The 19,291-nt window shown below is 33.0% G+C and overlaps 1 protein-coding gene across 2 annotated transcripts in view; it reads right to left on the bottom strand.

Moving 5' to 3' along the window:
* Positions 1-5,929: 5,929 nt before the first annotated feature.
* LOC114330688 (uncharacterized) overlaps positions 5,930-19,291 on the bottom strand; it is a 79,978-nt gene continuing 66,616 nt past the window's right edge. For both annotated transcript variants that reach the window (XM_028280102.2, XM_028280103.2), the window contains one exon: positions 5,930-19,086. In XM_028280102.2, coding sequence (XP_028135903.1) covers positions 18,203-19,086 — 884 coding nt within the window. In that variant the 3' untranslated portion in view covers positions 5,930-18,202. The remainder of the gene's footprint in view (positions 19,087-19,291) is intronic.

Here is a 19,291-nt window from a genome sequence, read left to right as displayed (position 1 = left end):
TGGGGGTTCACAAGTTGCAAGTGGGGGTCCACGAAAATTTTATAGCGATTTGGTATTTATTTAAACAAATTTGCATTTTTTTATTGTAAAATATCAATGGAAAAAATATTATTTTAATAGTAGTGACACAAAAATGTTATTATAATGCATCATAACAAGTTATTTTGATTAAAAACAAGTTTTTGATCAAATTTTAGTGTAGAAAACGTTAAAATACCGTGTTTACATTTTCCTCCATTCCCAAAACACATGTCTTTCGATTTGACTGAAAATTTGCCCACAATGGTTAAGAAAATTATAATAATTAATGTAAACACAATTTATTTGGATCAATTTCAGTTCCTACCATTTTTGTCGAAAAGTTGAGAATTGCGGAGATATTGAACAAAAACCACTGCTATCAAATCAATCAGGGCTTATGCTCGCGCCTTAACCGCATACGCACTACCTGAAATATTGATTTTAGCAAAACATGAAAGAGATCAAAATTGTATAAAATTTAATTCTCTCCATTTTTGTATAGGTACATTTTTGTTATAAAACTAATAATAAACGAGATGATTCAATAATTATGCTGTAACTGTCACTCTTTCCCCCATAACTCCAAAAATATCGACGCCACAAAAAAATTTATAATAGAATAAATTATACGAAATCATATTTTCCACAACTTCAGTCCTTACACTTGTTGTCGAAAAGTTAAATATAGCGGTGATAGTGAGCAAAAACGGTTCTCCTTTATTCGCGATTTTGAATTTTCACTACTATTGACCCCCTTAAGATTAGAAAAATAGAATCTTGCTTGGGTAGCTCGGCATGCAAGATCAAATGCTAACCCGACTGTACTATATAATTTTTACTCTTTATTGCACGTAACTTTTCTCGTATTGTAAAACTATACAAATTCTTTTAACCAATAAAGTCCTGTGTTTTGGCTATATGTGGGCAAATTTTCAGCCAAATAGAAGAATGTATTTTGGGAATGGAGGAAAATGAAAAAAAAAACAGTATTTTAACGTTTTCTACGCTAAAGTTTGATCAACAACTTGTTTTAACACAAAAAACTTGTTATAATGCCTAATAATCACATTTTGGACTCCCTTCTATTAAACCATTATTTTTTCAATTGATAATTTACGATAAAAAATGCAAATTTGTTTAAATAGATTCCAAGTAACTGTAAAATCGCTTAAAATTATATTTTGAGAAAAGAAAAGAAGACGAAAAAGACCTTAAATGTCTTATTTTTACCCCCCCCCCCATGTTTTTCATTGGAAGTAGGGTAAAAATGTAGCAGCAGGGGGTCCACCGAAACCAGTATATTTTTTAAAGTGGTCTACGAGAAAAAATAGTTTGGGAACCTCTGATTTAATTAGACAATTTACAAAGATATTTATTTAGAAAATAATTTTTGTATAGATAGCTAATTAATTAGATACCTCTATAAATTAAAATTTGATCTAGTCCCATTGACCATTCTTTTTTTCAAGAAACATCTCTGAAGAAAATCTTCTGAAAAGGATCCTTTTCACCAATTATGTTTAGATAACGACTATTTTGAAGAGCTAGAATTTATGTTCAAGCTTGATAGATAGGTACCTATCTTGCAAAGCATTCAACCCCCAACCCCCTTAATTATTATCTACCTAGGTATGTAGGTAGTGCCTATCCATTTCGGATGTTGGCGACCATCATGGCAATCTATACTTTGCACACTGCTGCTCTAAAAAGATTCATGGTTGTTATGTTGAACCACGTAGGTACGTAGATTCGTCAGCGAGGAAATCCTTCGCCCTTCCTGGTCCACGTTTTCCTTCCACTAAACCTTGCAAGCATAGGCGTAACCAGGGGGGGGTTTTGGGGGTTGTAACCCCCCCCATTGGGATGTACTTTGAGCTCTATACGCTTAACACCATAGCCCTCAGAGACCTTCCAGTAGTTGTAACCCCCCCCTTTCAGGTAGTTGTAACCCCCCCCTTAGGATCATCCTGGTTACGCTTATGCTTGCAAGATTAGTTGCAGCAGTCCATATCTTTCGCTGTTCCTCATAGTGTATTCGATTTTGGTTGCTTTTATTGTGGTTAACAACTCTTTTTCTTTTTTGCATTCTCAGAGAACACCCTGATTATAGATAGTAACGTGGTCGCCGTGGTCGGTATAAGATACCTGATACCTTTAGGATTCGACGATAATGCCACATTTCAAAAGCCTCAATTTTCTTGCAGGTAGCGTCTCGGTCTCATGGTGTGAACGAAGTATTCTGGCTTGCGTCTTTTGATTATATTGACCAGTTGTGTCGTTCGATTCAGCCGCCTATAAGGACCTCCTCATTTCTAATTCTGTCGACCCAGGTTATTTTTAGTAGTCGTCTGTATACCCACGTGTCAAAGACTGTCAAGCATTTAAGCATAGCCTCACTTAGAGTCCACGCTTCTACTCCATATAGTAGGGCAGGAAAGATATAGTAATATGTCATTCGAACGTGAAGATCTGTAAGTAGGTACTATCTAAGATCGTGACTGCAAAGTAGATTTTAGATTTTTACAAAGATAACTCATCAGGCTTGTTCTATTCGGCTTTTAATTAGGTACCTACTGCGGTTGGATCCCAGCTCACATTGATATTACTGCCGAGATACAAGAGTTTCTCTACTCTGTCCAGTGTGGTACCTATCTTCGACTTTTATACCGTCATTCGTCATTCTGTAGATAGGTATCTACCTATAAAATTTTGTTTGCCAACTATCATAATGGTGTCGAAGATTGGACTTTAACGGATATAGGTACACTTCTCAATAAACTGGATGGAAGCCTTTGAAACCTGGGTGTATCGGAGAATCCTAAGAATAGGTTGGGTGGATAGAGTTCGTAACGAAGTTAGATATTGTTTTGCATCGGATGGGAAAAATTACGCAAGTCGTCAGAACAGTTAAAAATCGAAAACTTGAATATTTTGGCCATATTATGCGACACCCAGAGAGATAAGTAGGTATTAGATATTACCTAATACTTAATATACCTAAGTAGTCCATTCTCCATTTAATAATACAAGACAAGGTAGGCGTAGACGGAAGAAAAAGGCCAAGTCGAAGAAGAAAACGTCATGGCTTAAATTAAAAACCTGAAAGAATGGTTTAACAAATCCTCAGCATATCTTTTCCGAGCTGCCGCCAACAGAATTACTATAGCCAATTTGATAGCCAACGCTCGATAATCGAGCACGGTACATGAAGAAGAAGAAGAACTATTATATTATTTATTTAGTTTTTTTAACATCAAAGTCCGTAATTATCTAGATATACTCATCACCTCTTATAGTAGGTAGATATCTACCTACTTAAAATAATTCTTTTTATATAAATTTAGAACAAACATCGTTTCTGGCTTTCTATAATATAAAAAAATAAGAGAAATAAATAATTCTTAGATTATTCTTAGATTATTAACTAAAAACTTTAAATGTCGACTGGTCCCATCCAATGCAATCTCGGAACAACTTTCTACTTATCACTTTAATAATACCTTATACCTTATCTATGGAACAACTCAAACTGTCTAGTCAAATTTGTATTAGGATAGCAGAGATCGTCCGATTCTCACTCGGGTTTCGTCGTCACATCACTGAAAATACTGCAAGAAGAACAGAGAGCAGAGAGTCTTCCTTGGTTGACCGGCCTTGTTACAGTTTTCTTCTTTATTAGTTTGACATCTCTCGCATGTATAATGTAGATGGCGCAAATTCGGACTAAATATTATATTAATAATAAAATAATAATATGATTTGCTATAAATATTATTTGGTTGTAAATTTAAGTAGTATAAACAGTATAAACTAAATAGGACTGTTAAAAATAATTTAAATATAGTTTAAATTTATTAACGATTAAGGTTAGTTATCTGTGAATACACTTCCAGTAAAGCTTTGAACCTTTGATGACAGAGGGCACAAGTAGTTAATTAATTAATTTACTCCTAATATTTAAATAAGATAGGAATAAATTGTTTAAAGTATATTTATTACGTTGAAATCATATAATAGTTACTATATAATACTAATATTTTTATATAAAAGACTTCCAGTGTTTAAGCCATTTGAAAATGTTAATATATACAATTTTTTGAGCTGCGGTTAAAACTATGGTTTTAACTATGGACTCCATAGTTTTAACCGCAGCTATTTTTTGATGCCACCATTTTGTGGGCGTGTCTAAAGTATTAGGAGAAAGACTGACCTAGTAATGAGCCACAGAATTGGACGACCTCCTTGCGTTTTTGTTATCCTGATACAGAATCGTATATTTTGTTCGAAATCGGATATGATGAAAATTAAAAGGAGACCAACCAACCAGAACCAACATTGCACAAAATAAATCGATTTTTAGGTACCTACAGACTTGCAATTTTTTCCATTATGTTCAGGATGCTGTCAAGAAATCAGTTTACAATAGCAAAATTGCTGGAAATACATAATTCAATTTTAAAGTGCATAAAATGCATCCAAAGGTGCATTAACATATCAAAATAAGTAGGTAAGTGTATTAAGGGCCAGATTTTGGTACTCTGGGGGTTTTTGGGGTCGCTGAAGACGAATACGCCATCAGAACTGACCACCGGAGCACCTGGTGCCCAGGTTCACTGCTAATGCACGTCATCTGGAGTTTCGAGGGTTTTCGGCTAAATTGATGGAAACAGATTACTCGAGGGGTTTTTGAGGTTGCTGAATAAAAAATAGGCAATCAGAACCGACCCCTCGGCGCACCTGATGCGTAAAAACCCTCCAAACTCCAGAAGATAACATGGCTTAGCAGTCACTTTGGACACCAGGTGGTCCGGGGTCAGTTCTGATGACATATTCGCTTTCAGCAACCCCAAAAACCCGTCGACTATGTTTGCATAAATTTAATGCCGAAAATCTTGGTCGATACCTACTAAAATGTGTAGATAGGGAATCTTTAGAAGTTTGTTTCAGTAGTAAGACTCATAAAAATCAATAAGGAACTTTTTTGAGAAAAATATTGTTTTACTTTGTAAAAATAAAGACTTCTTGGTTGACAATGTTTGATTTATTTAGGAAATCTATCTTTGAATATTTGACGAAAAGATTTTTTGAGAATTGATTAAGACAATTCAATCTAGGTATTAGAAATTCATTTTGTATCTACTTTTTTTATTTTTCTCCTTTTCACACATTTGTAGTAGGTACATACCTATCCTTAATTATTTTCCATACATGAAGATGGCAGCTGCTACACTTTTCCTTTGCTATTTACTGAGAATTCATCATTTTTAATGTTTTTGCTTTATTTTTTCTTTTAAGAATTATTATAATAAAACACTACTACTATCGGTTTACAGCGTTCTCAGACTCCTAACCGCCATTCTTCTCTGTTTAACCATAGACCTGGAGGATTTCTCTTTCCTCTAGTTCTTTTTCAATTTCCTCCCTCCAGCTTCTTCTCGGCTTTCCTCTTTTCCTTCTCCCTTGTGGTGTCCATGCCAAAATCTGCTTAGGGATCCTGTCAATCTCTGTACATGGCCGTACCATACTAGTTGTTTTGTCTTTATGTCACCAATTATTGTATGTGTGACTTCCATCATTTCTCGTATTCTCTCATTTGGTATCCGATCTCTTATTGATTTGCCTGCTGCTCTTCTGCAGAAGTCCATTTCTGTTACTAGTAACATTTTCTCCATTCTTTGTTTCAGTGGCCAAACTTCACTGCCATATATGTGATTATACTTTTAAGTATGCTATTTTATATGAGCTGTTTGTTCGCTTTAGATATTGTCTGGTCCCACAGAATGCCGTTTATCATGGATATGGCTTTTCCACCCTGTATATTTCTACATTTTATAGCAGCATCGAGTGTTCCATCTTGTTAACTTCATGCCCAGGTACTTGTATTCATCGCAAGAAATAAAACACAATATTCACAAAAACGATTTAACATTTATTGAAATAAATATAAGAAAAACTATAGAGTACGATGAATGTTAACATTCTTAATAACACTTATTTTCACTTGTGTTCTGATAGGAACAGGCAGATCTAATGTGTACAATGATAAAATTATTCGGTGAATTTAATCGGCATCGTGAAACACCTGAACATACCAGGTATTTTTGTACAGAACTTGCTCTATTGAGAACGATATACGTTAGATCAGATATCTAATGAAAAAAAAAAAATTAAAAACTTGCTTCCACCGCGTTTAAATATATTCAAATTGAGTTTTTAGTAAGTCATATTTAAAGCCGATACTCACAATTTGGCCAAGTGTAGCTTCTAAGATCTATGGAAAGGTAGACTTCTGATCAGCAGTTGAGTACGCAATATACATACAGAGACGAAAACAACAGCAAGAGGAACTTATATCCAATATGGATTGTTTATTAAACAGCAAGCTGCTATACGATATAGGAAATGAAGGTCAAACGAAAAATCGTGGGAGACGGTTAGAAAAGAGAAGACCTACTACGCATAAGAATACAGGCAAAGAGAAAAAGGAACATAATATAATCAACAGAACATACAATTATATATATATACTTGAAGTGGTAGAGGTGACATTCTTTATTATTAGCTTGCTTAAAGGGATTGAAAATGTAAACAAATGCAAATGTGGAAAATTGTACGTATCTTGGAAGTGTCATAACAGAAAGTGAACGTACAGAAGACTATATTGTATGAGGATATGTAAAGTTCAACAAGCATTCAGCATGTTCAACCCTGTTTGGAGGTCTGACCAGTATACTACAAAGACAAAGATCCAAATATTCTAGTAAAATGTCATTTATGTTCTAGTCTACGAATGTGAATCCAGGAAAGTGATAAAAAACCTCACAGACAAACTGCAGGTTTTTGATAATGAATGCCGAAGACTTTTTAGTATTTTCTGGCCTTACATTATCAGAAACGAAGACCTGCTACACCTGACCGAACAAAAGAGGTTAAAGAATGAAATAGAGTCCAGAAAGTGGAATTGGATCGGTTACACACTTCCAAAAAACAGCTCCAATATTGCAAAGACCGTCCTAGAGTGGAATCCCCAAGGAAAAAGAAAAAGAGGTCGCCCAGTACAACCTTTGAGAAGATCCATCATGGACGAGATAAGAGGTCAAGGAAAGTCTTAGAATGTGACAGTCTTAGCGCAAAATATAACTCAATGGCGCGTTTTCACTGAAGCTTTATGCTCCACTCAGGAGTTCAAAAATCGTATATATATATATATATATATATATATATATATATATATATATATATATAAAGGGTTTGCGGGTTAGACCTATATGAATGACCCCGTATCTTTTATTGTTCTCAAGGGAGCAATGTTGTGGTACAAAATACAAACTCTCGGTATATTCAGAAACAATATCAATTGCAGGAATCTAGTACAAAAATCGTTTGGGGTTATAAGAGAATTTTAGTGTGCCTATAAAAGTAACAACTTTGGTTTCCATTCGAAGATACTTTAAATGGAAACTATTCTACATTTAAAATACTTCTGCTTGCTAATTTTCATACTACTTCTTGTTAGTTTTCGTATGCATGATAGTACTTTATTTTATTTAAATTAATTACAAAACGCAAAAATTATATAAAATATGATACGTCTACAATTATGTGCACTTTTACTGAAAGCGATAACTATTATTAGTCTGTACAATTACAAAAAAAAAAAACACGTAATGACTCATTTTGATTGATTAAAGTAGTACAATCATACATACAAAATGTGTTCAAATATCACAAAAACCAAATTCATAATTATTCAGGTACTTGCACACATTTTAACAAATCATAGAGAGCACTAACATATTTCGTCTTTAGCCTTCCCAAACAAAATCAAAAGAATCTTCAATAAAACCACAAATTATAATAATTATACCTGTCATGGAATATATTAGAAAGCTCTTGTATCATTCAGTGTGTTCCTACGTTTTTTAACGAATGTGTAGCGAAGTGTCAAAATGGCCACAGTGCAAAAAAGTATGAACTACTACTAATATACGGCTCGAATGGACCAATCTATTTTTCCAATTTCCTGTACACTGATGTAATTCATTTTTGTATTTATTGACAACTATCAAAATATGACTTTCTCAACATTTTTCTTAAACCACAATATGTGATCTAATATTTCAAATATGTGATCCATCATTTGAAAGATTTTGTGTGACTCGGTATACATCTAGAATGTCTAAAATGTTTTACGATCATTGAATTATGGTAATTATCTTAGACTGAGTTAGAACTAAAAAGGATTAACAAATGGGAGAAAAACAACTTAAAATAATCTGCTACGCAGATGACCAAATACTAATTTTTCAAAGTGAAGATGATTTACAACGTATGCTGCATCAATTTAATATAACCGCCAGAAAATTTAACATGTTAATTTCCCCAAAAAAGACAAAATGCATGGTTATAACAGCAAATCGAATGAGATAGAACAAATGATTGAGTTTAAGTATCTAGGCATCACACAATCTAGTTACGGAAAGCTTGAAACAGAAGTGGAAGATCAAGTGAATAGAGCAAACAGAGCCGCAGGTTGCCTGAATCAAACAATATAGAGAAATAAAAATATCGAGAAAGAAATGAAAGGCAGAATTTACAAAACAGTCATCCCACCAATAATGACATACGCGGCAGAAACACGACCTGACACAGAAAGGACAAAAAGATTGCTCGAAACAACAGAGATGAACCCTTCCAAAAATAGATGGTAAGACACGACGGAGATGCAAGATGGATAATATTAATAACCGGGTAAAAAACAGAAGAGTAGAATGGAATGACCACATAAGCCAAATCACAACAAATAGAAAAAATATTATGAATAGTATTAATTTGTTCATATTATCGCTATTCAAGACGAAACGGTCTCCATTTTGAAAGAGCCCGACATATTCCCACATTAGAAACACTATTTACATATTTAGCGTATGGCATTTCTACACATACTGAATGATACAAACATTTTCAAATGAAGTATTACATGGCCTATCATTCCATTTAAAATAATTTTACAAAATGCCGTCTGTACACGATTGAATTGAATGATTACGTCACATCAGATGCCTTAGTTCAGTTATAAAAAATGAATTTTTTTGATGTTAATCAGAAAATCAGTTAAAAACATTTTTGGACAACTGTGGATCGTGATAGCCAAAGAATATTATTTTTATACATTGTTTAAAGGGTTTAGAAGCCATGATTTAACATTATTTTTTCCTGAAATTTCGTCTGTGATTGTGGTAGACGTAGACACTATTGGATGCGATGCGGGAGCTTTCGCCAGTTTACGATTTCTGCCACAATCATAAAAGAAACTCCAGGAAGAAAAAATTGCATTGCACGGCCTCTAAGCCCGGAAAATAGGGTATCATTACGAAAATCCGACCGTGAAAGCTTACGTTCCAAAAATATTTTAGTGCTCTCATTCTGCAACCAAAACAATCAAACAAAATGTAATTTGATTAAACTACTACTACTAAGAAATGGTCTTAAGGAAAATAATACTGAAATAACTCAAACTTCTTGTTGCGATGGCTGTATTATATGTTTACTACATTCATTTGATTACATACACAGTGATAAAATTTACATCTAGACTTTTCAACTGAAATACTGCAGTTAATAACAAAATGGCCACAAAAATTATGATTATTGTAACGCTCTTTGATTTAGTCTCATCTGATTACTAACTTCAGTAGTTAAAATATGAAAATTGTTTGTTAAAAAAATCATGGCCAATATGCAAGCTTATCATGTTCATCAGAAAATATAGACGAGTGAATCTGCGAGACAGATGGAATTTGCTATTAAACAGACAAGTAGGAACCAAAGATACACTAATAGACAATTTGAATGAGTTAGAGTTAGATAATCTGATATAAAAGTCTGTATACTATGAAAGGATAAAATAGCACAACAAACAAAACGAGGAAGAAGAATACATGCCAAAATATATTTTTGACGTACTTTTACACAGGAAAAAATACTCTCTGAAATGGGTATCATGAACAAATGGAAGATTTACAATCAGCCAATGGGCTGCACTAGGACCAGTAGGAAAAGGTCGGATGGAGTGAGAAGAAGCAGGCTCAGAGCACGATTTTGTTAATGAGTATGAGTGCCATGTTATGAGCCAGAGTGATAATGAGTACGAAATTGGAAAACAGAACGAAGAAAATAGTTCCTCCAGCTTTCAAAAAGAAAGACCTGAGAACCTGGAGAAGACTGACGCGTGACCAGCAAGGTTGGAGGCATAGTCTGGAAGGGGGGCAAAGCTCGATTTGGGCTGCAGCGCCATTGGAGAGAGGGAGAAAATAATTAGTTAGGTATCCAAACAGTAAAATAGCTGATCAACATACGAAATTAAATTTGGTATTAACCAAATTCCAAAAAAATTCGCATAGAGAGGAGTCGGACAGGGTTGTATACTCTTGCACCTCCACTGTTTAAAAAAACAGAGATCAACAATCTCTACATATGAAGATTACACCCTGCTATTAGCTGATACAACTGAAGGCCTACCTGGAGTGACAACTGTAAGAAGACACACATTCTTATAGTAAACAAGAACAAGGAGAACAGGAATATTGTTTTATACCAAAAACATTAGGCCTTTAAACCTTTTAGTGCGCATGTCACGAATTACTGACTTACTCTTAGCAAAGAGGTCATGGCGCGCATTGGTGACACAAACTCTTTCACACTAATTCTTTCACTTGACACATGTCTGACGAAAATCAAAAAGTGGTGTAGTAGCGAATGAGTTAACCATTTAAAAACCCTCAAAATATAATGCTCTCATTATATGCTTAGGGTACCTTGGACCTATGTATGACATGAATAAAACAATCCTGGATAAATATGAAAAGAGTAAAAATGCTTATGTAAAATTTAGAAAAGCATCGTATTTTGAACACCTGATGGCAGAAGAGATGCGATGTGCTCGCAAAAATGTAAATATGATATGCATTAGAAGAATTTTGACTAACATAAATACATCACAAGAAGAAACTTCAAATTTGCCATATAATAGGTTCGATTTATAGAGATTACTAAGATATGTCGATTGTCTAGATGTAAATTTTTGTTGAGACATCCAATACAATGAAGAAAAATACACATTATTATTTTCAATAACATGAAAACAACTATTTAGCTGTGATATGAAAAAATATCGTTACAACATTCTAACATCGTTATATAGTTCACTTAGTTTATTTACAACATTTTGCATAGAAGTCTTTTACTATATAAAAACTGTACAATATTCCACCTGTACATATTTACATTCCATTTTAAGGAATCACACTCTTACGACTATTTAAAAAAATATTGAAGCTACAGGAAAGTGATGTCACTGAGTTAACGTTTTCACATAAGGTCATACGGAAAATTTAGTGTTCCTATATTACCCGTTTCACCTGTATTTTATGTGACAACTAACTTTAAAGGTTTCGAGATCTGATATAAAATTTTTTATCCCTTAACCGAAAAAGAATTTGACTCGTATAGAGAACAGTTCAGACTATCACTGATAGTTAGGACTGAAATCTTCGTCTAAAAAAGATAAATAAAACTGTATTCTATACTTATGTTAATTAATGGCAAGTCTTACATTGCAATTATATTTTCAAAATGATAAAAACCTAAGTTTTGGGAAATCTAGGAGTTTTCAACACCTTAATTTGTACTATATTTTTGTACTAACAAAACGGACAAAAATCAAAGTAAATATAATAAATTATGGTTTCCCGTTGATCACAGGGAAAACAATATGAAAGCTACAATGATGTAACTGGAACAAAATTACAATCAACTATGAAAACGCACTAAACGATTACATAAAATAATAATTACCACATTATTTAAAATCAATAGTAACCACTTAGATAAGATCTGTTTAAAAAGTATAGAGTAAATTAGACATTCCTGCATGGACCTGACTGATTGAAACATGACTAGTTTTACGCAAGAATTGTCACTGGGGTAACACTAACGTATAAATTCTGTTCTGAGGTACCTTGGATGACCGGTTTCGAACAATAAACTTTGCTCTTCATCGCCAGGGCGCCGAACAAGTTACTTAAATGATGCCGATGCAAGGAATGTAGTTATATAGAAGCATACTTAACGCTCAGTTACGCTACGCTGTTGTTTGAGGGTCATCAGCTTTATTACACATCGAAAAATGTGGAATTTTTCTTAAGGAAAAAGCTAGTACACAGTTATTGTTTATCCTATCTCTCCTAAGCTGACAATCCTTAGACAACAGACTAGCATAATTGAGCTTAAGTATGCTTCTATATAGCTACATTCCTTGAATCGGCATGACTTAAGTAACCTGTCCGTAGACCTGACGATGAACAGCAAAGTTCAGTGTTCGAAACCGATAGTCCAAGGTACAATAAACTGATTGTGGGTAGTCTAATAAGATAACACCTGCAATGAAATGGGACTAGAATACCAAAAGAAGAAAATACATGTGCCCCTCATAAGGCAAATAATCAGATACCTAAACTAATAATTCGTGATATGGGATTGGAATATTTGGACAACTTTATACATTCATGGTCGTTAATGAATAATGACAAAAACCTCACGGAAAAACTAAAAGAACACTAGCACTAGCGAAGTGTTCCTACAATCTGAGAGACTATAAATAAAGAGAAATATTAAAACTTCTCAGAAAAAGAATGGAGGAAGGAGTAAAGATTTACATGAACAAGATGCAAATGACTAATCTGGTGCTAAATCGAAATATTGCTGTTCATTGGAGGGATATTGAGCAGACCGCATTATACAAGTACTTGGGACATGAAATTTGGTTGGGCACTGGGCAGAGATAACCAAATATGTATGCTCCCACGTCGTGTATGATTAGCCTGGGCTACGTTTAGCAAATTAAATTCTTATTTAAATCATATGCCTAAAAAGGAAAATCTTTGACCAGTGTGTGTTACCTGCACTCATTTATGGAACGGAAACATTCAAACGCACAGAAAAGGTATTGAACGAGATTCATGTGACTAAGAGGGCTATGGAGCGGCAGAGATGTTGGATGTCTCACTGAAAGACCGAATCCCAAACGAAGAAATACGTCCTATAACAAAAACAACAGACTCTATCAAAAAAATCGCGTCGTTAGATTATCAGACAACCGATGGACAAAACGTATTGTCCAGTGGAGGGCCAAGAGAAGAAGCACTACGGAACAGAGGACGGCCACCAACCAGATGGACTGACGACTTAAAGCGCGTTAGCAGTATCTGCTATTGATCTACACATACAATTGAATGTATTCAACAAGCTTGTACAATTTCTTAGTTTTTAAACAGATCCTACAATGAAACAAGATAATACAATTAAAAAAAAGTTTTATTATCCTTTAACTTTGACTGAACATCTGACGTTTCAAAACACTACAACTGTAGTGTTTTTATGAGTAAGCAAGTTAACTTTTTTTTGAAACTTATGCAGTTTAAAGAAATCTTAAAAATAGTCATGATCGTCTGAACAACAACTGAAATCTTCAAATGTATTCTTAAATTAGGTATTGAAACACTCATAGTTTATATGAAAAATTAAATTTTGAAAACAATCAGTAGTTATATCTAAGAAGCGATCCTGTAAAATGTACTAAAATAGGTCTCAATTAAACTATATACAAATTTTTAGCATATATCTCAATTTACAACTAAAACAAACAATAAATATATCGTGAAATATTATTCTTATCAAAAATCTAAAACTTATTTACAAGTTGTTATCCGTCTAACAATATATTGCCAAAAAATGGGCGTTCCAAGCCTGGGTTTCCCCCGATTTAACCGTAAGTCCCCACTTTACCCACATCGTTCATATAAGCATACCATATTTTTAAATAATACAAATCAATGTGTAAGTATACTACTTTCTTGTTCAAGAAAGTTAATTAATTAAAAGAATAATTAATAAATAAAAACTGTTAAATATAGGGAAAATGTCCCAATTTTGCAAAAAACAATATTGGGCTTCTAGGATCCAAATTTTATAATTTTCACTACAATGAAATAAATCACAAAATATAAACAATAATTAATATTATCATAATTTCCCACAACTAAATAATAAAAAACTAAAGTAAAAACTGTTTTTTTTTGTAACCAAACAGTTATGGATACCCTGTTCATTTTGTATTTCTATTTATCTCTACCTATAAGAGAATTTGAGAATCTGATTTAAACCGAATATGACTAAAATTACATTACTTCTTCAAGTCTGATGAACATTTACAGTGAACTTGGTCCAGTTGTTAATGTTCTTATTTTTTTTTTAGATCTCAACATTTTTCAATATAGAGTGCTCCTCTACAGTCCATTCCCAACTATTTTTGAACCAAAAAACTAAATAAATTTTTGTACCTGAATTAAGCCACTTTTAAATTATTTTTGGGACACAGGCGCCACCAATGCCAAATAATTAGAAAAATTTATAATATGATAACAGTGCCAATAATACAGGGTAGCGAGAAAGTGTGGAAACACGGTAATTTCTCGGAAACCGCTTGAACGATTGTTATAAATTTTGGAGGGTAAGGGTATTCTAATACGGCCGATATTATAGTAATAATTAATTGTTGTCAAATCTTTCGTTTTTTTGGAAATCTAATGAACTTTCTTATTTTAAATGGAATATCCTGTATATTTTTTGCGTTTTGAAGTCCTTAAGAAATACTGATTATTTTTTATGTTATGTTCCCTATACCTAAATGCCATAATTTCGGAGTTATTGCTACATTTATTTAAAAAAAAAATTTAACAAATTATACAAATTAATTTTTTTGAACCGGGTAGATATTATTTTAGATTCTTTGAGTTATTGGGAACAAAAAGGCTTTTTGTAATTTTCCTCAAAAGTTAATCCTTTCCGAGTTATAAACAATTTAAAACTGAAAAAAATCGAAAAATTACGATTTTCTGGGTTTAAAAGCATAAGTAAAAAATATTATTTTTGAAACTATGAATTACCTATATTCAAGTTCAAACCTTATTTTATCAGATGCCGATAAGTGATTTGGTCTTATTTCATTCTAAAACATTATTTTTTAGTTGTTAATGATGCGCGATAGCCCGTCCTCTCATATGAGCTTTATTAACAATTAAAAAAAAAAACATTGTTTTAGAATAAAATATGCCAAAAATTCTTATAGGGATCTGATAGAAAAAGGTTAGAGCTTGAATTTAGGTACTTCGTAATTTTAAAAATGATTTTTTACTTGTGCTTTTGAACCTTGCAAATCGTCATTTTTCGATTTTTTTCAGTTTTAAATTGTTTATAACTCGGAAACGATTAACTTTTGAGGAAAATTACAGAATACCTTTTTTGTTCCCAATGATCCAAAGAACCTAAAATAATGTCTACTTGGGCCGAAAAAATTGATTTTTATAAATTGTTAAAATTTTCTTTTTAATAAATGTAGCAATAACTCCGATATTATGGCATTTAGGTATAGGGAACATAACATGAAAAATAAGCAGTAATTCTTAAGGACTTCAAAACGTAAAAAATATACAGGGTGTTCCATTTAAAATAAGAAAGTTCATTAGATTTCCAGAAAAACGGAAGATTTGACAATAATGTAGTTACGACTATAATATTGGCCGCATTAGGACACCCCTACCCACCAAAATTTATAAAAATCGTTCGAGCGGTTTCCGAGAAATCACCGTGTTTCCATACTTTCTCGCTACCCTGTATATTACAAGCAAAAACTGGACAAATCATAAAAATCAACGCAATCAAAATGAAACATTTGAGAAAAATGTCCGGGAAAACAAAATGGGCCAGGATAAGAAATGAAGATATCAGACAAATGATAAAGCAGAAATCTATTAGCGAGTACATTAAACAGAAGCGAATGTTCTGGTTTGGACATATTAATAAAACAAAACCAGAAAGAATTATAAGGCAAATACTGAGAAACCGAAGGAAAAGGAGAAGGGGAAGACACATAAGGAAATGGATAAGTAGATCAGATCAAAGAAATAGGAAGGAATAAAGGGAAAAGTATTGAATAATTAAAGACGATGGTCAAAAATAGAAATAAATGAAAAAAATGGGTAAAGGAAGAACTGAGAGGCCGAAAGGATTATGATAAGAAGAATAATTTGAAAGCTCTTGCCCTAGTGCATATACTTAGATATTTTTGATTATATTCAGTCACGTCTTAAAATGGCGACAACTGAATTATAAATTAAACTGAATGCCAGTGAAGGAAGAATTTTATCTTGTTTCTAGAAACATTACTATAGAGTAAAACATATCATACACCATATATTGTCATTTAACCTTTAACTACCCGCGCATTAAGTTATAACATAACTACACGCGTGGCGTACTTTGTACGCCACAAGAAAATACACTTAAAAACAGCGGATTTGTTTAATTTTTTTTGAAAAAATAAACTTAGTTGTTTGTTATAAACCTTATTCGGCATCAGTGAATACTTGGAGTTCCTTTTCAGTAAGGCAATTGGGATTTATAACTGGAATCATGGAATAACTGAATTCCATATAAAATTACTAATAAAATTTTTTTTTAAATATGATTTTTTACAGGAGAAAAAGTATTGTTTACAAAGAAAAATATATTTTTTGCCATAATGACTAAAAAAACAATTAAAATATGTACTTATATTACGACTTATAGTAATATAATCCTGAGGTATATTGTCCACCACCGGAAACAACAAATAATAAAATGTCAATTACGATCTTTCCAGAACGCCGATTATAACGAAACTAAAACCAAATTGTAAAGCACATTCCAGTGATAGGTTAGAAAAATAAGCAAGGTCAAAAATTAAATTTTTAAATATATTTCCAGTAGAATTCTTATATCTGGCGTACAAAGTACGCCAGCGCGTGTAGTTAAAGGTTAATAAAAAAAGTCGATGGTGTCCTATTTTTGATAGACGTCAATAAAAAAATAATGACTTCCGCCAGAATGTGGCAAACTGGAAAAAGAAATTTCATTTATTCGAGCGTTTACCACAAAATTTTGAAAACTACCCAATGATTAGAGATGTAACACAAACAAGAGTTTTCAAGTAAAATATTACTTGCCATATGATCACATTTAAAATATTTTTACAAAAATGGCACCCGTCCGCCATTTTAAGTAGTTATGTCACTAAAACATAAAAATAAGGTATATGTGCCTTAGTTCAGTTATACAAAAAATTATTAATTTGTTTTTACAGTAATTAGCGAAAGAAGATATAATATGTATATTCAGTTTAAATCAAGATTTGCTTTTGACTCTCTTCAGCATTTTATACTGGTCTATTTTTGTTGTCACATCTCAAGTTTGGTACACTGACTTACACCATAATCTATTTGGTCTGCCATTTATCCATAACGGCGACTTTAACTGAAAGATTGGAAATGCAATCATTAATAGTTCAATAAAGACCACACGAATGAAGACAACACAATTTAACAATACTAGAGGTGAGGCTACACATATCTATACTTTAACCAAATACTCAACACAAATACTTGAATCTCAGATGAAAACTACTTTTACCCAAGAGTCTCGTTTTACGGAAAACTCAAAGTAAGAGCGTGAATAAAATAGTGAAAGGAAACAATTAAAGAACCAAATTTACAGAAAAATTCCCAAATATTGTGATCCCCAAAATCATTTATCAAAGATGACTGAATAAAAAAACGTTATTTCTTAGAAAAGGCTTAAGTCAGAGAAAAATAAAATATAGCAAATGGCAACCAAATAACTGTACTGGTGCTTCAAAAGTTTCATTAATTACCGACTAAGTTACAAAAGTTTTTCTCCTTCAATGCATAACCTAGTGCTCTAAGCTCTAGGATTCTAAAATAGCCGGAAGTGTATTTAAACCTCGAAAATGCAACGTGACTGTGTTAGCCTTTGTGGAGATGAACGTAGTTACAACAATGGGATAAATGAGAATAGAATGCTGAGGTAGGTCTATCTCAAAAATTGTACATACATATCTACATGATAATCCTTGAAAAGAGATTCATCATGGAAAAAGGGTTGAAATTTTTGGAGACATTAAATGTGGACAAAACGTATTCAAAGCTTCTACAGCTCGAACAAAAAGTGCCATCGAGAAGTTCTTGGACGTTCTGGACTCACTTTTTGATCGACCTGTAGCTTAATATTAAAATGGTGGATCACACTTATTCATTTCTAGTAAAATATCACCAAGAACGTCAGTGGACTGACGGTTTTTGATCTTAATCTTAAAGGGTTTGTGTTTTTTGACAGGTGACTCAACGAGCTTTACAGGAGAATTACTTGTCGAATCAGCAGCACTCTTTGTAGGGGGTTCTAGGATTTTTATCGGGGACTCAGTAAAAATTTTGGATGCGGACTCAACAACAATTTTTGTGGGTGACTGCATTACAAGCTTGGTAGATTCCATCATAACTCTTTTCGGTGGTGTTGCCTGTAAATCAGAATTTAATGAAATAATGTTCGAATCATTTGGACTTATTTTGTAATTAAGGTTACTGCTTATATTAGGCTTGGTACTGTTACCACTGTTTTCTGTAGTTACATGGTTATGATTATTGTGGGTTGGATCTTGTAATCGTTCTTGCTTGGAGACATGCTGATGCTTTCTCTCTTTATCACCGTGTTTATGCTCTTTGTCCCTGTGCGAACTGTGATTATGTTTTCTCTCTTTATCATGTTTATGTCTTTCCTTATCTCTATGTTTTTCTTTGTGTTTATCCCTGTGTTTATCTTTATGTTTTGATTTTTCTCTATCATGATCTTTGTGTTTATGTTTCTTCTCTTTGTCTCTCTCCTTATCTTTTTCGTCATGACTCCGTATTTTTTCCGCAGGGACGTATTTGTTAAGATCTAACTTCAGTTTCATTTTGATAGGTGGCTTGTCTTCATCTGGGTGATTTGACGATTTTAGTGGTGATTTTTCTGGTTTTGTCGGCGTAACACTCTTATTTGGTAGTTGACTAATATACCTGACTGTCCCTTTGAGGTCTTCCAGGTTGTAGTATTGCTTCAATCGAACGTGCCAAGCTTAAACAAAATAAAATATGTTAGACTATAGCATGATATAAGATAATCATAGACCATAGTAGGTAAAAACTATGGAAGTATATGAGCCATCGAAAAAAAAAACGTAATAAGAGCAACTCTTGGAAAAAACCTCCTTTCTGCTGGGTGGTTAGTCACACCTCACCAAAAGAATTCATAAATAACCCATGTATATAAATATTATAAT

The sequence above is a fragment of the Diabrotica virgifera genome, chromosome 10 (assembly GCF_917563875.1).
Source record: "Diabrotica virgifera virgifera chromosome 10, PGI_DIABVI_V3a".
Classification (NCBI taxonomy): Eukaryota; Metazoa; Arthropoda; class Insecta; order Coleoptera; family Chrysomelidae; genus Diabrotica; species Diabrotica virgifera.
This window is presented reverse-complemented; position numbering and strand designations above follow the sequence as displayed.